General features: G+C 35.2%; 1 protein-coding gene across 1 annotated transcript in view; it reads right to left on the reverse strand.

Annotated features, from left to right (window-relative positions):
• The window catches only part of AP4E1 (adaptor related protein complex 4 subunit epsilon 1), a 73,171-nt gene that overhangs the window by 36,230 nt on the left and 17,545 nt on the right, over positions 1 to 19,396 (reverse strand). The window contains exons 7-13 of the mRNA XM_065940045.1: positions 17,876 to 18,042; positions 14,812 to 14,885; positions 7,827 to 7,949; positions 7,614 to 7,723; positions 3,725 to 3,864; positions 2,324 to 2,436; positions 2,098 to 2,216 (exon numbers count right to left, since the gene is read on the reverse strand). Coding sequence (XP_065796117.1) covers positions 2,098 to 2,216; positions 2,324 to 2,436; positions 3,725 to 3,864; positions 7,614 to 7,723; positions 7,827 to 7,949; positions 14,812 to 14,885; positions 17,876 to 18,042 — 846 coding nt within the window. The remainder of the gene's footprint in view (positions 1 to 2,097; positions 2,217 to 2,323; positions 2,437 to 3,724; positions 3,865 to 7,613; positions 7,724 to 7,826; positions 7,950 to 14,811; positions 14,886 to 17,875; positions 18,043 to 19,396) is intronic.

A 19,396-nucleotide genomic window follows, 5' to 3' on the forward strand; every position in this document is an offset into this window, starting at 1 on the left:
AAAGATACAAACTACTATGTATAAAATAGATAAGCAACAAGGATGTATTAAACAGTACAGGAAATTAGACCCATAATTTTGTAATAACCTTAACGGAATATAATTTGCAAAAAAAAAGAGTCAACATGCTGTACACCTGAAACTAATATAATATTAATACTGTAAATCAACTATACTTCAATTTAAAAAAAAAGAATTTGAAGTTTCTCCTAAATTTGTATCACTTTCGCATCACCATAGCCCTAACCCTAACCTGAACTATCTTAAATCAGGGACCATCTGTATCTACGTATAAATCTAACAAAACAGGTACAGGATTTGTATGCTGTAGAAAAAGAAACACTCTAAATATATGAACATATACAAATGGCTACCAAATACAGCAATCAATTTAGGCAAAGATTATCAATGCTAAAACCATTGATGAAAGACAGCTAAAGAACAGATGTTCACACAGTCTCCTAGAATCACCTCACAGATCAGTTCTAAATTAGTAATAAGAAATGGCACCTTTACAATGGAGAGAATATGAAGATCACCAGCTTAACCAAAGAAATTAACAATTACCAATAATTGGAGGAACTGATATTATATGCATCCTAATACAATGTAGTGGAAAGTACATATTGACAATGCTGTATTCCTGCTAAAAATGTTTACCTCAACCAGACATAGTCCAATTCAGAATGCTGGACTTTCTACAAGTCAACAGTATTCATACAAAAAAAATAACTATGTCATGAAAACAAACAAAAAAAAACCCTGAGGATCACTGTAAAATAAAGAGGCTAAAAGAAAAACTAAAAGGAATTTGTGAACCTTGACTGGATATGGGGTAAGGAGGAATAGAAAAATAGTCAAAAGAGACATTTTTTGGACAACTGGATTAATATAAATATGGACTGTATTTTGGGTGACATTAATGAATTAAGGTCATGTTTTTCAGTTGCAATAATGGTTTTACGGTTATCTAGAATGTGACTCTTGGGAGATTCATAGTGAATTCTTTTATAGGGGAAGTGTTATGATGTCTGCAACTCAATTTAAACTGGCTCAACAAAACAAACACATATACGTAGACCGAGCTATATATATAGATGTAGATAAAGTAAAGCAAAGGTAGTTAAAAACATTCACTGGGAATCTAGATGAACAGTACAGGGGTATTTATTATGCCACTTTTTCACCTTTCTAATAGATGAGAAAACAATTCTTAAATAAAAGTCTGGGTAAAATTTAATTTAACATGCTAACATTTGACAAAACCATAAAATATTAAAGTGTGAATATCCTATGACCCAGAGATGCACTTCTCCAAATCTCCCCCTAGAGAAATGCTCACTCACATGCACAGGAAAGAATATACGAAGGTGACAGGATGTATATGATTATGTAGGTTTATACTCTACAAAACTGTAACCTCACTTTGCAAAGAGATGATCTCCCTTGCAGGTTTCAATGAAGCAAGCCACCATGTTGGGAGGCCCACATGGCAAGATACTGAGGACAACTCTTGGAGCCAACAGTTGAACATCAAACCTTCAGCCTTAGAGCTACAAGAAACTGATTTCTGCCAACAATCACATGTGAGCCTGGAAGCAGATCCTTTACTAATCAAGTTTCAGATGAAAGAGCAGCCCCAAGGGACACCTAGAGCCTTAGGTGCAACCCTAAAGAGCCTTAAACAGAAAACCCAGCTAAGCCATACCTGAATTCCTAACCCACAGAAACTGTGAGGTAACAAATGTATGTTGTTTTAAGTTTGTGGTAACATGATTATGCAACAATAGAAAGCCAGCATACCACAGCTTCATGAGTATTCACATATTCATATATAGATTCACAACAAATGCATTGAACACACACAGGCATCTAAATAAACACCCATATTTAAAAGACTACTCAAGTGAGATGGCAGAGAGAATGAATACACAAGAAAATAGGTAAGTGATAGAAGGCAGCCACTGGGAAAGAAAATCAGCAGCTGAAGGAGTTAACAGATCTGAAATAAATGATTTCTGAAGAAATACATTATTAGTGTTTGTCTTTATTAAAAATAATACTATAAACATTTATGAGTCAATGTACTTTGCTTACCCAACTCATAACTTGAAGAAATCTCTGTGGATAGAACACATTTTCCACATCTAATAAAGTAAGATAAGACTGAACTGCATAAAGTCTTAATTGCTGATTTTCTGTTTCATCATCAAAACCTACAAAGGAATTGATATAACATTTTAATTTCCATTAAATTCTCCAAGGACTCTGTAATAAAAACATTTAATTTTAAAATCTTTGCAGAATGCAATAGTTTACTAACCTTCTGCTAGCAGTCTCAGAAAGTTATTGGGAATATCAGGATGCATCACATCTCCTCCCACTGAAAATACAGCATTCATTGTCTGAATAAACCACGCATTATCAGGAGCATATGTGTCCACAGTGTTAAGAACAAGTACATTTCCAAATGCCACTTATTAAAATTACCCTTTCTGAATCAATCTTTAAAAAAATAACCCTCAATTCATTCCAGTTTGGCATTTATAATTTTAACTTCTGCCAATAAATTTTTCTATACCCTAGCTTTGTGTAAAATAGGTTCTCACTAAAGCTTATTTAGTAAACTTAGTAAACCAGTTTATGGTGCTTTATCTATCACTGTATCTTGGACATAATAGGCACTCAATTAAATGTGAAATAACTGAAAGAAATACTGGAATACAATATTCCAGTTGACTGTGGACAAATACATAATGGAAAATGATATGCACTTCAGAGAGGTTAAGTGTTGTGATATGTCTTTCTGAACAATTGTTTACCCTCTTTTCTAATCTGCTCCTCTTCAGTTCTAAAATTCTACCGTTCTGCTAGCCAGGGCTATAGCCCTGGCCAGGAAAAAACTATACTTGAGCATTCAACTGACATTACTCATTCATTCATTCAATCTTAAACAACAAACATCTTAAAAAGAATGTTGAGTGACCTTGGGGCCTGTAAAGTTTGTCTGACTTTTTAAAAACAAATGTGAAGAAAAGTAACATGTGAATGGAGTGTGTGACCATTCCCAGTATAAATAATCATGTAAAGGCTAAACTTTAGCATAGTGATATCCTCACCAATCTCCCCCAAACAACAAGAACTTTTACTCAGGAAAGAAACTGAGTAGGAAGTAAAGTCAAAGACAAGAAGGGATAAAAGAAGAATCAAGAGATTCCTGTATACTCCTGCTAATAATACTGCCCAGTGGAATAAAAAGAACCAGGAAAAAAGTCATCCCCCAGAGAGTCTACACAACTTTTTTGTTTCTGACAATAAGAAAGGCTTGAACGTCAGGAACGGTTATTGCTGGGCCTCTGAACTTAACCTACAAGTGACTATGTCTATACCAATCATTTTAAAGTCACTGTGTAACACACTGCTATATTTAAAATGGATAACCAACAAAAAACTATTGTATAGCACATGGAACTCTACTCAATGTTATGTGCCAGCCTTGATGGGACAGGGGTTTGGGGGAGAATGGATACATGTATATATATGACTGAGTCCCTTCAGTGTTCACCTGAAACTATCACAACACTGTTAATCAGCTCTACCTCAACACAAAATGTTTTTGGTGACCAAAAACTTCAGTTAAAAAAAAGGAAAAACATTTAGTTTTTGAAAAATAAAGTCACCGTGTAACTAAAAAGTGTTTTATGACTCATGGCCCAAAAGATATTTCTCAGCCAGCTCAGCTATTTTTCCAACCAAATTGACGATAATATATTCTTCTTTGCTCTGTTGTAAATATTCAAGCATTTTCTGGACAATCACTGTTATATTCTGTGCATTAGTAATTCTGTAAAGAAGCTCCAGAGTCTATTCAAGAAAGAAAAACAAAAGCAGTATTATAAAACTATGCATAATAACACCAATAAATACTGTAAAATAAAGGTTTATACCCCGCTTTGATTCCTGGGTTGGGAAGATCCCCTGGAGAAGGGGTAGGCTACCCACTCCAGTATTCTTGGGCTTCCCTGGTGGTTCAGCTGGTAAACAATCCATCTGCAATACGGAAAACCTGGGTTCGATCCCTGGGTTCGAAAGATCCCCTGGAAAAGAGAAAGGCTACCCACTCCAGTATTCTGGCCTAGAGAATTCTTTTTTTTTTTTTTTTTTGGCCTAGAGAATTCTATTGACAGTACTGTCCATAGGGTCGCAAACAGTTGGACACGACTGAGCAACTTTCACTTTCAAAGGTTTATAATAGTTGATTCTTCCACTTTTATGTAGCTCTACTGGGCAGTTAACAGAAATACACATTTTAACCAGAATAGAACTTTAGAAAGGTAAAATCATTGTTAAAAAAAAGGAATTATAATCAATTCAAAAGTCTAAAACCCTTCAACTGATACAGATAATTATGATCTGACATCTCTACATGATAGGCCATGCAAACACCAAAAAGTTAAAAGGTTTATAATCTATTTTCTAAAAATATAACAGCTTCTTCAGTTCAGTTCAGTTCAGTCACTCAGTCATGTCCGACTCTTTGCAACCCCATGGACTGCAGCACGGCAGGCCTCCCTGTCCATCACCAACTCCTGAAGTTTACCCAAACTCATGTCCATTGAGTCAGTAATGTCATCTCATCCTCTGTCATCCCCTTCTCCCGCCTTTAATCATTTCCCAGCATCAGGGTCTTTTCAAATGAGTCAGCTCTTCGTATCCGGTGGCCAAAGTATTGGAGTTTCAGCTTCAACATTAATCCTTCCAATGAGCGCTCAGGACTGATCTCCTTTAGGATGGACTGGTTGGATCACCTTGCAGTCCAAGGGACTCTCAAGAGTCTTCTCCAACACCACAGTTCAAAGGCATCAATTCTTCGGTGTTCAGCTTTCTTTATAGTCCAAGTCTCACATCCATACATGACTTCTGGAAAAACCAGTCTTGACTAGACAGACCTTTGTTGGCAAAGTAATAGTCTCTGCTATTTAATATGCTGTCTAGGTTGGTCATAACTTTCCTTCCAAACAGTAAGCGTCTAAGCCTACATTACACATGCCTACATACTATGCATGTGGGTGTGTTTGTGAGTATATATATACATATACAAAAATCCAGTCTTGCAAAATGTTTTTCCATACTTCCTAAACAGAAAAGTGCACTTGAGTGGATCTGTCAGCTAAAGGCAAATGGTCTCTCATGGATGGATAAGGTAGCGCAAGCACGTCAAAGAGCAGCAAGGCCTATGTTCAGAATCTCAGGTATCAAGGAAGAACTGCTTTATGGTTTTCTCAGTGCTGAGTAATACACCTCTTGCTGCCTCAAGTAAGATGAAGGAAAACCAGTACCAGAGTAAACTCCCATTTGCCTAGCTTTCTGAGGCCCTACATTAAGGTTCCACAAATATCATAGTTCCCAGAAATCAGTATGAAACAAAGGGCAACACTAAGAAAGCATCCTTTACTAGCATTTCAGAATCAAAAATATTAGCTGTAAGAGAATTTCTATATACCCTACTTGTTAAATCTGTTCAGATTTCTTTAGGGTTCTTCCTAATTTTTCAATCCTTACACCCAGGACTTCAAGTACAAAGGATAACAGATTTTAAGTTTTTTTTTTTAAACTGTTCCAGTTAATCCTTAACACCATTTAAAATCTATAAATACATAGATCCCCCATCACTAGCTTTCCACTTATAAAGCTCCTTCAGACATCCTTCCTGTAGGCTCTGTAAGTCATGTATTTTAAGATAATCTACACCAAATTTAATTCCTACTCTAAGACTATGAAACTTAGCATTTCCAGGACTGAATGGGGCATGGTATTAGGAATTGCATGGCAGAAGGTCTTTTCTATTAACTCCTTCATGCTTTCTTTTTTCCTGTTATGAAAGAAAGGTAATACAATCAGGTAAAAGAGAATCCCAGACTCAAGTAACAGGTCACTCCATACCCCAGGACCAAAGCTCTTGCCACATAATTACTGATGGAGGTTAGAAATGGCAGTGGAGTTGAGGAAACAGTACTACAGTGCATTCTTTGGGCACCACTGATACCCAGTTCCTCCCCCAAAGAAGGCAAACTACTTTTCTCACTGCAGACCAGACCTGATAATTTTAGAAGTTGTCTGTTTCTCTATAACTCTCATTTTAAAATTAAATCCCAATAATTAAGCACAGAACTAAGAAAACTGTACCCAAGTCAACCCTGTTCAACATACTACTTAACCACACAAAGAAAAGGCATGCTCTGTATCCGTTCAAAGTAGAAGAGTCATACAATTATTTGTTACTGTCCCTTGGCATCTTCACATTTTTCTATGATCTCTACACATAGAAATTATCCATAAACTTTCTGGATTCATTCAAGGCAGGTAACAATTTTTTAGAAGATCAAAAATATGAATCCAAACTATATATGCATATATATTGCATATATGTAGATGGCAATTTCTCAGAAACATTATTTCAAAAATAGTATCTTTAGAATTCAACATTCACAATCTTATTTTTGTAAAATTATATTCAACGTAATAATGTTCTTTCAATAAACTTTTAATTCAGTGCTTTTAAATAATTTAATGTTTACTAGAATTTATCTTTTTATATTCATTATTTTTAAAAATCAGAAATAAAACAATCACTCTTCTTTAAGAGTTAGGTCCCAAACCATTTTAAATGGAGGTATAGAATCATGTCTCTACATGAGAATTACCAGATCTAACTAGAACACACAAGCAGATACTGAAGCAATTTTATAAAAGGAAAAAGTTGAAAATAATTAAGTAGATTTATACACCTTTCCTTCCAAGAAGTTCAAAACAGTTTAGGGATATCTTTGCTAATTCTTTTTATCTTTTTTGGCCATACCATGCAGCATGTAGGATCTTAACTCCCTGAGCAGAGACTGAACCTGTGCCGCTGCAGCAGCAGCATGGAGTCCCAACCACTGAAACACCAGGGAAGTCCCTATCTTTATTAATCCTATCAACATTCTTACAGGTTCAATAAGGAATAAAGCAGTCCATTTTATAGATGTTAAGAAAATAATGAAAAAATTAATTATCATAAATTATGTCTTAAAAGTATACAAATAGGAAGAACTGGAAATAGAATTCTGGCCTTCTATTGATACAATCATTGGACCAATAAGATACTAAGGAATCCTACACACGTGTGTGCATGCATGTGTGCTGTCACTTCAGTTGTGACCGACTCTTTGCAACCCTATGGACTGTAGTCCGCCAGACTCCTCTGTCCACGGGTTTCTCCAGGTAAGAATACTGGAGTGGGTTGCCATGTCCTCCTCTGGGGGATCTTCCTGACCCAGGATCGAACTCATGTCTCTTATGTCTCCTGCACTGGCAGGGGGGTTCTTTACCATTAGCACCACCTAGTTACACCTTCCTCACTTCTCCAACTCACAATTTAAAACCATTCTTGTGGTTATTGGTACAAGTACTTTTTAGAAAAGTCCCTTAAACTTCAGTAGAAAAAATAAAATGCATTCAAAAGTTAAAATACACACATGTGCACGTCCATAATTTTAATTGCTCTCTGTAAAACCAACAAAATGTTTAAAAATTGTAACATTTCACATATACTACTCAAAATACCAGTTTACCTCTCTTTTAATAATGGGATCAGGATGATCTAAGCATTCAATTATTGTCATCTGATGTTGAAGAGCAAGAGTGGGATCCTGTTGGATAACATAAGTAAGAGCCTTCAGTCCTAGAAACAAAGATTAAATAACATAAAGTGACTTAAAACAAATATTCAGCAAATTTCAAAAAGCTCTCTTAGTAATTTCCATCAAAAGAACCAATCATCTTACCTAAATATTTGAGATTTATTTTAGGTGACAGAACAAACTTTCCAATGCATTTGGCAGCCTTCTCAAGCAATTCCGATTTAGGATAAATAGAATAGACTGTATGTACACATTCAAACAAAATAGCTAGAAAAATAAAATATTATAACTTCAGAGATCATATTAAGCCATAATAAAAATATATCTGTGTAGAACTCCTAACAAAACAAACTAATCAGAAGGTCAGTTTTAGTCAAAAATCTTATGGAAATTTTTCAAAGATAAGAATTTTACTATTTTCAGGCTTTATACAGTTGTTAGGATTATGTTGCCACAGTACAATTTAGAGAGAACTATATATATTAAAAGATAAGAATGATATATTCATCCACGCAACGAGTATTTTCTGAAACCTCCTATGAGTCAGACATCGTTCTACTAGTATGAATGCAGCAGAGACAAAAACCCTTACCCTTGAGGAACTCACATTCTAATGGGCACATAAGTAATATATTCATTACTCCTATATAAATAGATACTTCCAACACTCCTTGAATACTTCAAAATAAGTTATTCTCAGGCAGTTTCTACCACTTTTACACAGAAACTGGATATGTAGTTTATTTCAATGTGGTTTATTTCAATATAATCATTTTAGAGTGCTCTAGCATTTATTTCAAAATTTTTATACTCAAAACTCGAGTCATTTTTTAAAAATTAACTTAAAAATTAACCTACAAGGTTATAGAAGATCTACTGAACATCTTGATAGTCTTCAAATTTGATTTTCTAGTCTCATCAAAGATCTGGTAACTATAATAGATGATCAAAATGGACACTAAAATATTTTTCAAACTCTCTTAAAGATCAAGAGTCAAAGAGCTGGAGCTTGGTCATGGTAAAGAATCATTTAGGCACCATTAAACAAAAATAAGCAGACTTCAAAACAGTTCAACTACACAAGAGTTGAGGGCTTCCCTGGTTGCTTAGACAGTAAAGAATCTGCCTGCAATGCAGGAGACTCTGGTTCAATCCCTGTGCCGGAAAGATCCCCTGGAGAAGGGAATGGCAACCCACTCCAGTATTTTTGCCCTGGAGAATTCATCCCATGGTCAGATGAGCCTGGCAGGCTATAGTCCATTGGGTCCCAAAGAGTCAGACACAACTGAGCAACTAACACACACGGTTGAAGCATATCATATCTTTGAAAGAATCACGCCTGCTCTTTTTCCAAAAGTTTAAAACACAACAATCAAACATTTATTCATATACAAGATATAAAATAGAGCCTGAATATTCAACTAGCTATGTTTTTACACTGCTAAGTTGCCTATCAACTGATACACATAAACATTTTGGGTAAAAACTTTTTAAAAAATAAATATTTTCTAAATAAGGAGAGAGGAGAAATTGGAAATAAGCATTTTTAAGAAATAAACATCTTTTTAAGAAGTGAATTGACTTTAATTAAAGGAAAACCTATAAAGTCAACTGAACCTAAAAAGATGTTTACAGATATTATGCTGTAAAATCTTTACTCTGTGCTATGAAAAAAAGTTGACTTTGGACTTCCCCAGTGGCTCAGTGGTAAAGAATCTGCCTATCAAACCCCTGGCCCAGGAAGACTAAGAACAACTGCAGAACTAAGCCCCTGCACCACAACTATTAAGCCTGTGCTCCAGAGCCCAGGACCTGTAACTACTGAGCCCACGTGCCCCAACTACTGAAGCCCACGCACCCTAGAGCCTGTACTCCCCAACAAGGGAAGCCACCACAATCATCAGCCCTCCCACTGCAACTAAAGAACAGTCCTCACTCCCAGCAACTAGATAAAAGCCCTCACAGCAATAAAGACCTAGCATAGCCAAAATAATAAATAAAATTCTTTTTTTTAATAGATGTGTTTTCAAAGAAAAATTTTTTTTAAAGTTGACTTTATGACTTCATGAAGTAAACAGAGAAATTCTTGGTCAATTAACTAATCAACAAAGGCAGGAGTAGGCAAAATACCACTAACCTCAGCTTTCAGCCTATCTTTGTAAACTATGAACTAAGGATGATTTTTATATTTTTTGAGATATAACTGATATATAAAAGTATTAGTTTTAGGGGTACAATTACATTTTTAAAGGTTAAAAAAAAGGAGAATATATGCAGAAACCTATATGATCTACACAAAACCTAAAAGAACTGCTAGTTTAGGTATAGAATAAAATTAATAGCTCAAAAATTACACTTATTAGTCAACTTAGGCATAAATGAACTCAAATAAAAATAGGCTTTTAAATTATTTTAAAATGATTTAGAGGTTAAGACTGTTTATACTCCAACTCTACAAAAGTCTAAGTCCACAGATAAAAAAGCAGTCACTTCACTGTCTCCTCACTGCAGTGGTTAAAACAAAAGTGCCTCTGATGACTTCTAAAGGAAAAAATGCAATGTGGAGCTTTGCTTACTTCTCCACAGCAACCCAGGTCCTAACCAAAATATCATTAAGTAAAAATTACCAAATTAATAATGTTCTAACATTTGTGATACACTGTGGCTTTATCATAGATATTTTGGGTAGGATTATGCACAAAATTTGAAGAAGTTCTACTGATTACTCTATCCTTCAGACTAGACTTTACTTTCATTTTAAATAAGTTATCTACTGTCACCACTCTGGCAAGGAGATGGGGGTACCAGCCAATGAGGGTGGCAGTCCAGTTTCTCCATTCTGCCTCCTTTAACACTTGGAATGGCAGGGGCACCCTGGTACTGCTCCCAGTGTGACCTGTACTGGGAACAAGGGGGTGGCTCTAGTGTACCTGACCAGTAGTAAAAAGCCCTATCACTCCACCAAGTTTCCTCTACCACCACCCCAGGAAAGATGGGAGGGGTACCTCATTGTTCTCTGTTCCTTGATGATGTAAAACCCAGGCTTCCCACATCATCTCCACTGGCAATGCCAGGGAGGGTCCCTCTTGACACATGGCAGGGATCAAACTGCAGCTGCCCTCTTGGTCTTCACCACCAGCTCCATGGGAGGGTTGGGGCACCTCATTACACCTGATGAGGATGGAAATCTTGATTCTTCATTCAGCCTTTGCTGCTCTGGGTAGTCCATAGTTTTTTCTATGTGGTGCTTGACTGCAATAGAAAAACTATTGTCTAAAGTTTTCCATCTTGCTACTGCTAAGTCTGCTAAGTCACTTCAGTCGTGTCCGACTCTGTGTGACCCCATCCCTGGGATTCCCCTGGCAAGAACACTGGAGTGGGTTGCCATTTCCTTCTCCACTGAATAAAAGTGAAAAGTGAAAGTGAAGTCACTCAATCATGTCCGACTCTTCGAGACCCCATGGACTGCAGCCTACCAGGCTCCTCCATCCATGGAATTTTCCAGGCAATAGTACTGGAGTGGGGTGCCATTGCCTTCTCCATTCCATTTTGCTAGTCTGCCCTTTCTGCCTGAGTCCTCTGGCTAGAGAGTAGGCTTTTCTCAGAGCATTTTTGTCTGCACCTGTTGGCATTTTCAGACTGCAGGCTCTCCAGTACCCAGTCTGGGGCATACAAAGCAAAAAGAAAACCCAGAGTACTAACCTTGGAGTCATTCCTTACATGCCAATGTCCCTAATCAGTCTACCTTCATTTATCCATGTTTCAGAGTCTCATGTGTTTATTTTACATATAATGTTCAGAGTTTTTAGGTGTACTTACTGGGTAGAGTGGAGAAGGCAATGGCTCCCCACTCCAGTGTTCTTGCCTGGAGAATCTCAGGGACGGGGGAGCCTGGTGGGCTGCCGTCTATGGGGTCGCATAGAGTCAGACACGACTGAAGCAACTTAGCAGCAGCAGCAGCAGCAGTGGGTAGAGTACACCTAAAGTACTTCTATCTACTTTCAATGGTTCTATCCTTTGTATTTCATTTTATATTATCTCCCAGTTTAGTAAATAGTTTACTAAAAATGTCCTTCTCATCTTATCAGTTTCCTGCTCAAAACTATTCCATATCTCCATATTTACACAGTATAAAATCCAAACTCCTATGGCTGCCATAGGAGGATGCCTGCAATATACCCTTCCCACTGCTCCCCCTATTAACTGTCCAATCAAGCTGGCAAGTCACTGTTTCTGAAACAGCAGGGGGCTTTAAACACCCCCACTTCTGCACCTTCTTTCATGTTCCCGTTGCCTAGAACTGCTTTTAACCTCCTTTCTGGCTATCTCAATCCTATCTTTCAAGGTCCTATTACATCAATAAATCTTTAGGTGCTCTGAAGCCCATGGTGATCTTAACCACCTCTGGAATCCTGTAATATTTATTCCCTTTACCTCCCCCGTTGCATTCTGCCTTATACTAGTATTATGCCTTCTTAAATAAGTTATCTTCTCCATTATACTGTAAACTCCTTGAAGGCAAAACTTACATGTTATACTTCCTCATATCCTCTATATCACTTTACAATGCCTGGCACATAGCAGATACACTCAATGAATGCCTCTGATATGATTTATTTCTTGATGTGACACTAAGGTAAGTTATAATAATGAAACTTTAATTTAAATATGGTTTGGAAAGTATTAAGACTGAAACCCAATGAGATAACTGATCAAAAGTAAAATAACTTTTCTCTTCTATTAATTCAATTAAAACATATCACTCACTGATTAACCCAGTGCCAGATGCTGGGATATGCTAGCCAATAAGACAGAGACAGTCTGGCCCTTATGAAGTTTATAACTTAATATTCATATGTTTAAGCAATAAAATATTTACATTAAGTTTATTAGAGAATACTCTACCACTGATAAATGTAAGCTATAAACTGTATCAGTACAAATATGGGGGGAAATGCAGAACAAACAGAAGTAAATAAAGGAAAAAAGAAAACAGCAGAAACTAAGTTTCTCTACCAAGGTTAAACACTGGACTGACAGACTACAAAGAAACAAACTGTTAGCATTGGTCTCGTCAATCTTAATAAAAGAAGGATGTCCTGGGGGTGGGAGGGGTGATCGGGATGGGAAAAAGAAAAAAAAAATAAAAATAAATAAATAAAAGAAGGATGTCCTAATGGAGAACATTAAAAACTATTTCCTCAGGTATACAATATTCTCTAAATCAAAAGGAAGAGGTAACAGCAGTTATCTACAGGAGTGGGTGAGAAGGGTTGAAGGGACACTTTTGTTCACTCTATACCCTTTCACACCTTTTGATTTCTGAACCATGTGCATATATTACCTATCCAATAAAATAATTATATCTCAAACAAAACCTTTTAATTTACTTTAGCTGCCTGGAAAAATTCTGACACTACTTTGGATTATTCCGACAGCTCCTAGTCAAACCACCTGCCTCAATAAGGATCATCCTTACCTCTGGTGCCTTATTCTTCTCATTGCATAAGAAGATCCTGTGTGTGTGCTAAGTCGCTGTCATGTCTGATTCTTTGCGACCCTACGGACTGTAGCCCGCCAGGCTCCTCTGTCCATGGAATTTTCCAGAATCCAGGAGTGGGTTGCCATGCCCTCCTCCAGGGGATCTTCCCGACTCTAGGATAGAATCTGCAGCCTCTTACATCTCCTACATTGGCAGGCGGGTTCTTTACCACTAGTGCCACCTGGTAAGTTCCAGTAAGATCCTAGATGACATCAACTGTTCATTATACTATACGCTTAGAAGGGCAGGGCCCGTGTCTACCTTATTTTTCCTTTAATTTCCCACAGTTAGCAGGGAGGAACACATAAGTAAATCAACTCTTTCCTCAACTTGTATCTAGTTTAAAAATTAAGCTTTTGTTTTGTAGGAATTCAATAAATACTGGTTGAACAAATGAACACCATGCTTGTTACCTTAACTACCATTTATACATGCAAAACATAAATCTATCCTTCAAAATTTACTATCCCAATTCACTACCATATACATTACTTTTCTATACTAGTCTTACAGATGCAATCCTTTCTTCAATTTTATTACAGTTAAAACTGGTTCAACTTCTGCCCTCTAATTTTCTCTACATTTCTACAACCATTATTCTTTAAGATTTGCAGTTTATCACTGCTTGAAAGAACAAATATTCCTCTCTATCTCCTATTTCATGGTATTTCACCAGATTAAGAAATGACTTCTCATTTGAGTTACATGTCTCAATACCTCTTCTACTGCTCATCTCCACAGGAGGCAAAATTCAAACTATTTCACTTCTATCACTTAAATATCTCAAAATATCCCACTTTCTTCAATAAGCTTTCTCAAGCTGATCAATAAAGAACTAAGAGTTCTTCCCTCAGGCTATTAAGACTGGTTACCTTTCTCAGTTCTTCTCCCTCCTCCCCCATTTTACTCTTGTTTCTTATCACTAAAAGACTTTTTAAAATTGTATTTAACATAAATAGCTGCTGTCTTATCTATCTCAACTTCAAACTTTAGTCGTCTTAAGTACCACTTTTTCAGAAAAGCCTTCCTCATCCTTCCCCTCATGGAAGAATAGCTTCTATAGGCTCCACAGTACCCTGTAATTTGCCTCTATAACATTCATAGTACCTGTCCCTTTCCATCTCTCTAGGCAAGGAGCTCAATGATAAGACTGCTTTGTTCACAATTGTATTCCAAGCATCTTGCACAGGGCCTAGTAAATAATAAAACCTCAAATATTTGGTGACTAGATGACTGATTGCTTTATTTGAAAACTGTTTTCTTAAGTATGGAATAGATCTACTGGGTTATCTTCACTGTCAGATGCTTGACTGATGAACATTTTCAATAAATAGACAATTTCTCTTTAAAAACGAAGTCTTTAAAAGAGAGGCAATTATAATAGCTAATTTATGTTAACATTTAAAATAATGCCATAATTTCAAATTATTGTTATTAGTTATTCAATACTTCCAATGAAAAATAATAACCCAAAACCACCTTAAAAATTAACATTTAAAATTTACTGGAATTCACAGTATTCTAACACAGATTTAGCTATAATACTGAAAACATTATTAGAGCAGCATTTACACAAATATTACCTACCATATGTGACATTGTGATTTAACTCAGCTCTTCGTAAGGATTCATCAAGAACATCATACATTAATTCACTTGTCCTGTTTAAAAGATATTTTATTTGCAGTAGAATTATAGTATTATAACCCAATAAAACATAGTTTTTCAAACTTCTCTCTCTTTAAAACTGAGGATCTACAGAAAAGAAGTGAAAGAAATTCATTTTATGAAGTTACAGGAATTTCACTTCTTAAATATTCCACTTTCACTTTTTTAAGAGTTTAACCTTCTGCTTTATCAAAGCTGACTAGCCAATGAGGAAAGTCAATCAACACTTTCCTCAATCTGTACCTACTTTAAATACAGCTTTTCATTTGATTGAACACTCTATCTTTTATTGTTTTCTTTGTAATATATTTCTATCTGTTTAAAGTTACTATAGTAATACTTCAAATATCCAGATTATTCCAGACAGTATATTATATGTATTTTAAATACTTTGTTTTTTAAAAAAATATTCAAGTATCAGTCTTTCTTTGAGCAGCAGTAGGTTCTTCAGAAAGAAAATTTTAACTTTCATTTATGTTAAATATAAAGAAATTATATTTTTATGAAATTAACGAATTAATACCATTCTATGTCTCTAAGGTCAGAGATTACAATTACAGTAACTGAGTTGAGATAGAAACTATACAAAAATGCAGTGCCTTATAGACCCCTAGCACTCTGCCACTACACCTTTTCTCCAGGGAAAAGTCCTCTCTAAAAGGCCAATGGTGAAAAATATGGCTTCTCAGCTGATATTTTTGTATAAAAAATTTTTGTAAATTTTGTAAAAAAAATTTTTTATAAAATCAAAAAGCACTAATAGAAAAAAAGCACCATCAACAAAGAAACACACAATAGTTTCTTGTAGAAAAACTATACTACAAAACAAAAAGATCAAAATAATCTTGGGCTATGCAAATTATCTATCATGTATGTTACAAGTTTCTGAGAAAATTTCTTCTTTTTTAAAAAAATATACAGCTATAAAACTCAATTTGAAGTGCATGTACTTTTATTGCACCTTAACTGAAGTATACATATCAACTGAGAATTCAGAGCCATATTTTAAAATCCCTCATTTTATTACGTAAGCATTTCTTCCAAAGACAACAATCATATAGTAGACATTATAAATATTCCCCCCCAAAAAAATCTGGTAATACTACACTTAAGATTACAGTATAATTTCCCAATTTTAAAAAGCCAATGTAGGAGTTATAATTAACCACACAAAATGTGGAAACATTTGCAGACATGATGGAGCTAAATGTTAATAACCTAAAAAGCAGGTTGTGCTATAAAACACAAGAAAATATTCAAACAGATATAAAAGACCATAAATGTAAGACTTTTCCAGTAAATTAATACTTACAATTAAATATATTAGAATCCTGTTATAAAATAACATTTTTACTTTGCCACATTGAGCATATCATGTCTTAAGAAATACATGTTAACATAAAATCTCATTAGAGTTGGGACAAAAAAGGAGAAAACATTCTAATGTCCATAACACTGTAAAAGAGATATATTCTTTACTCATTTAATTAAGTCTAATTTCTATTCAACTGAGCTCTCTGAACTCTGTAAACATATTCATTTTTGTATGTATTCTCCAAATTCATCCTTGAAGAAAAGCAGGACAATAATGAGTTAACTAATTTAGTAAATTCACTAATGCCTACAAAGTAACTTTCTGACAACATATGATGGCATTAAATCTTTTTGGACCAATGAGATCTGAATGCATTACTATGAAATTAATGGTTTTAAAACAATTCTAGTGAGCTTCAACTAGAGCTCCAAAATGGACAAACATTTCTAATGTGTGTGTCTGCTGCTTCAACTTCAGGTTTTCACCCCAGGGTTCAATCAAGGTTGAGATTCATAAAGATAGAAAAAAGGAAAATAGCAATACCAAGAGTGAGTGATACAGCCCAGCTGGTGTTCATTAGGAGCTCACCAAAGATGGATTCTGACTGGAAGCTGAGAGGGCTTTACTAGGAGCAATGGCCTGGAGGACAATTTGGTAGTATGGTAAGACTAAAGAATTAGCAAAATACATGTACCTTACTGTATAAAACAAAACCGTATCTCTAAAGTCAGAATCTGATTAATAATATGTTTTCAAGATAGAAACACATCAGGGACTTCAGCCAATGGTCCTTGCTCTTGAGGGGAATAAACTGAGTTGCTTTCGAACAGCTCAGAAAAAAATTTTAAATAAAAATAATGTGTGCACACATGCACATACAGGAAAAGAGAGAAAGAAAGATAAAGCAAATATAAATAAGTGATGAATCTCGGTAGAGAGCTCCCTGTATTCTTGGAAATTTTCTGTAAGTTTAAAAAACTACAGCAAAATTAAAAGTCACAAAACATATATGTAACTGGAAAGACATGCATAAAAAGTTTCATAAAATTACTGCCTAAAAGAGTAATTCAGACAAAATGAATTGTTCCACTATAGCAATAGTGTCAGTAAACTACAGTCTGCATGCCTAATCTGGCCAGATGTCTGTTTTTATATTGGCTATAGGCTAAAATGATTTTTACATTTTTAAATGGTTGAAAAAAAATCAAAAGAATAAAATTTCATGACACATAAAGTTTATATGAAATTCAAGTTTTAATGTCCATAAAGTTTTTTGGAACTGAGCTGTGCTCATTCATTTACACACTATCTATGGTTGCTTTTAAGCTATATACCACAGCAGAGTTAACACGTTGCAAAAGACAACAAAGAGCCCACAAAGTCTAAAATATTTATAATCTTGCTTTTTATAAAAAAAGCTTCCCAACTCCCAAACTAGAATGATTCAGAAAGTTTCACAGAAGATATGGAGCTCCAAAGATAACTTTTTCTGTGAGTGGACTTAGATAAGCAGAAAGCCAAGATTATCTCAACAAGCTGAATTTATACACTTCTTACAGTGGCTTACTTATCACTACTAAGTCAACTAAGCATTGGGAGAATCTGGTTTATCATGAACCTCTACATGCCTAAAGCCTAAGACTATTAAATTTACTTAGAAGAGTTTACCTTTGATCATCTTTTCCCAGAAGTCCTAGTATTCTCAACAACTGAATTTGTAACCATGGTGCTGGTACACTGTGGTAATTGAAATCTACTGGGAGCTTTCCTCCAACCACTTGCTTCAAAATCGTTACAAAACTCCCAGTCAAGTCTTTATATGCAGATGAATTCTCCTATATCCAAAAAATAAAACAAAAAAAACCTTTCTGTTAGTAACAATATCTTAAAAATAAAACAGACCTGCTTGAAATGTTATGCAGAATCTAACTTAGTATATGCTCATTTAGAAGTCTCATGTTCACGTTTAATGAAACAGTCCTCTGATTTGTGTAATTTCTTCCACAATGAAACTCTTCTGGTGACCAGATTCAGAAGTGAATCATGCCCCTAAAAGCTTCCACCATTCCCTACTTGTCCCCACACACCAGTTTAATTACCTTTCCAAAGTTCGATAATTACATCTTAGAACTTTTAATAGCTAGTATCAGCAATTAAAAATTGAAAAGAACTGGCATACTGAAAAAACAGCAGTAATCTCTCTACTTTAGATGAAAATCAAGGCCTGTTTGCAATCTCTGAATTTTGTTTGCAAGAGACTTCCCACGTAATTGAACTAAATTATATTCTGGGTGGAAGAGCACAACCAACATTACTCAAACATTCAAAACTCCCCAAATCAGCAAGCCTGCTTATTAAAAATTAATTAATTCTATAGTATTTAAACATATCTGTGATTCTGAATGAGTGTGCCTTGATTATCTATCAGACTACTCTCTCGGACTTAGGAAATTTTTTCATCTTATATTCTTTAATGAAGTATAGCTGACTGACAATATTATATTAGTTTCAGGCGTACAACATAGTGATTCAACATTATATACATTACAAATTGATCACAACTATAGGTCTAGTAACCATCTGCCTGAATTAGGGAAATTAAATACATATTCCTCAAAATGAATGTCAGACTCTTCACTGTAATTTTTATATGTATCAAGGACAAATTTTTGGAAGGGAAAGAAAAGCTCTCTCAGAGTTTAATAAATGTTAGAGGAAAATAAGATTTAATATCAATTATCTATTTATACCGTATTACTTTGGAACATGTAACACATAAAAGTAAAGACAACTTTCAGTTTGTATAATTTTAAATTTATTTCAATAGCATTATGAGGTATGATGAAATCTCTCACAAATATATACTTTCAGACACAAAAGGTTTGAAGCAATACACTGGGGCTGAATTAGTATAAACTCATATCACCATTTAGAAAAAAAATTTTTACTATAACATTTAATCCTCCTTCCTCCTCTAACACAGAACCAATGTATGGAATCAACACAACAGACCAGGGATCCCCAACTCTGAGATCTAATGCCTGATGAGCTGAGGTGGAGCTGATGTAATAATAATAGGAATAAAGAGCAAAATAAACATAATGTGCTTGACTCATCCCCAAAATCATCCTCCCCCTCCCCAACCCATGCAAAAAATGTCTTCCACAAAGCTGGTCTCTGGTGCCAAAA

The sequence above is a fragment of the Muntiacus reevesi genome, chromosome 7 (assembly GCF_963930625.1).
Source record: "Muntiacus reevesi chromosome 7, mMunRee1.1, whole genome shotgun sequence".
NCBI lineage: Eukaryota > Metazoa > Chordata > Mammalia > Artiodactyla > Cervidae > Muntiacus > Muntiacus reevesi.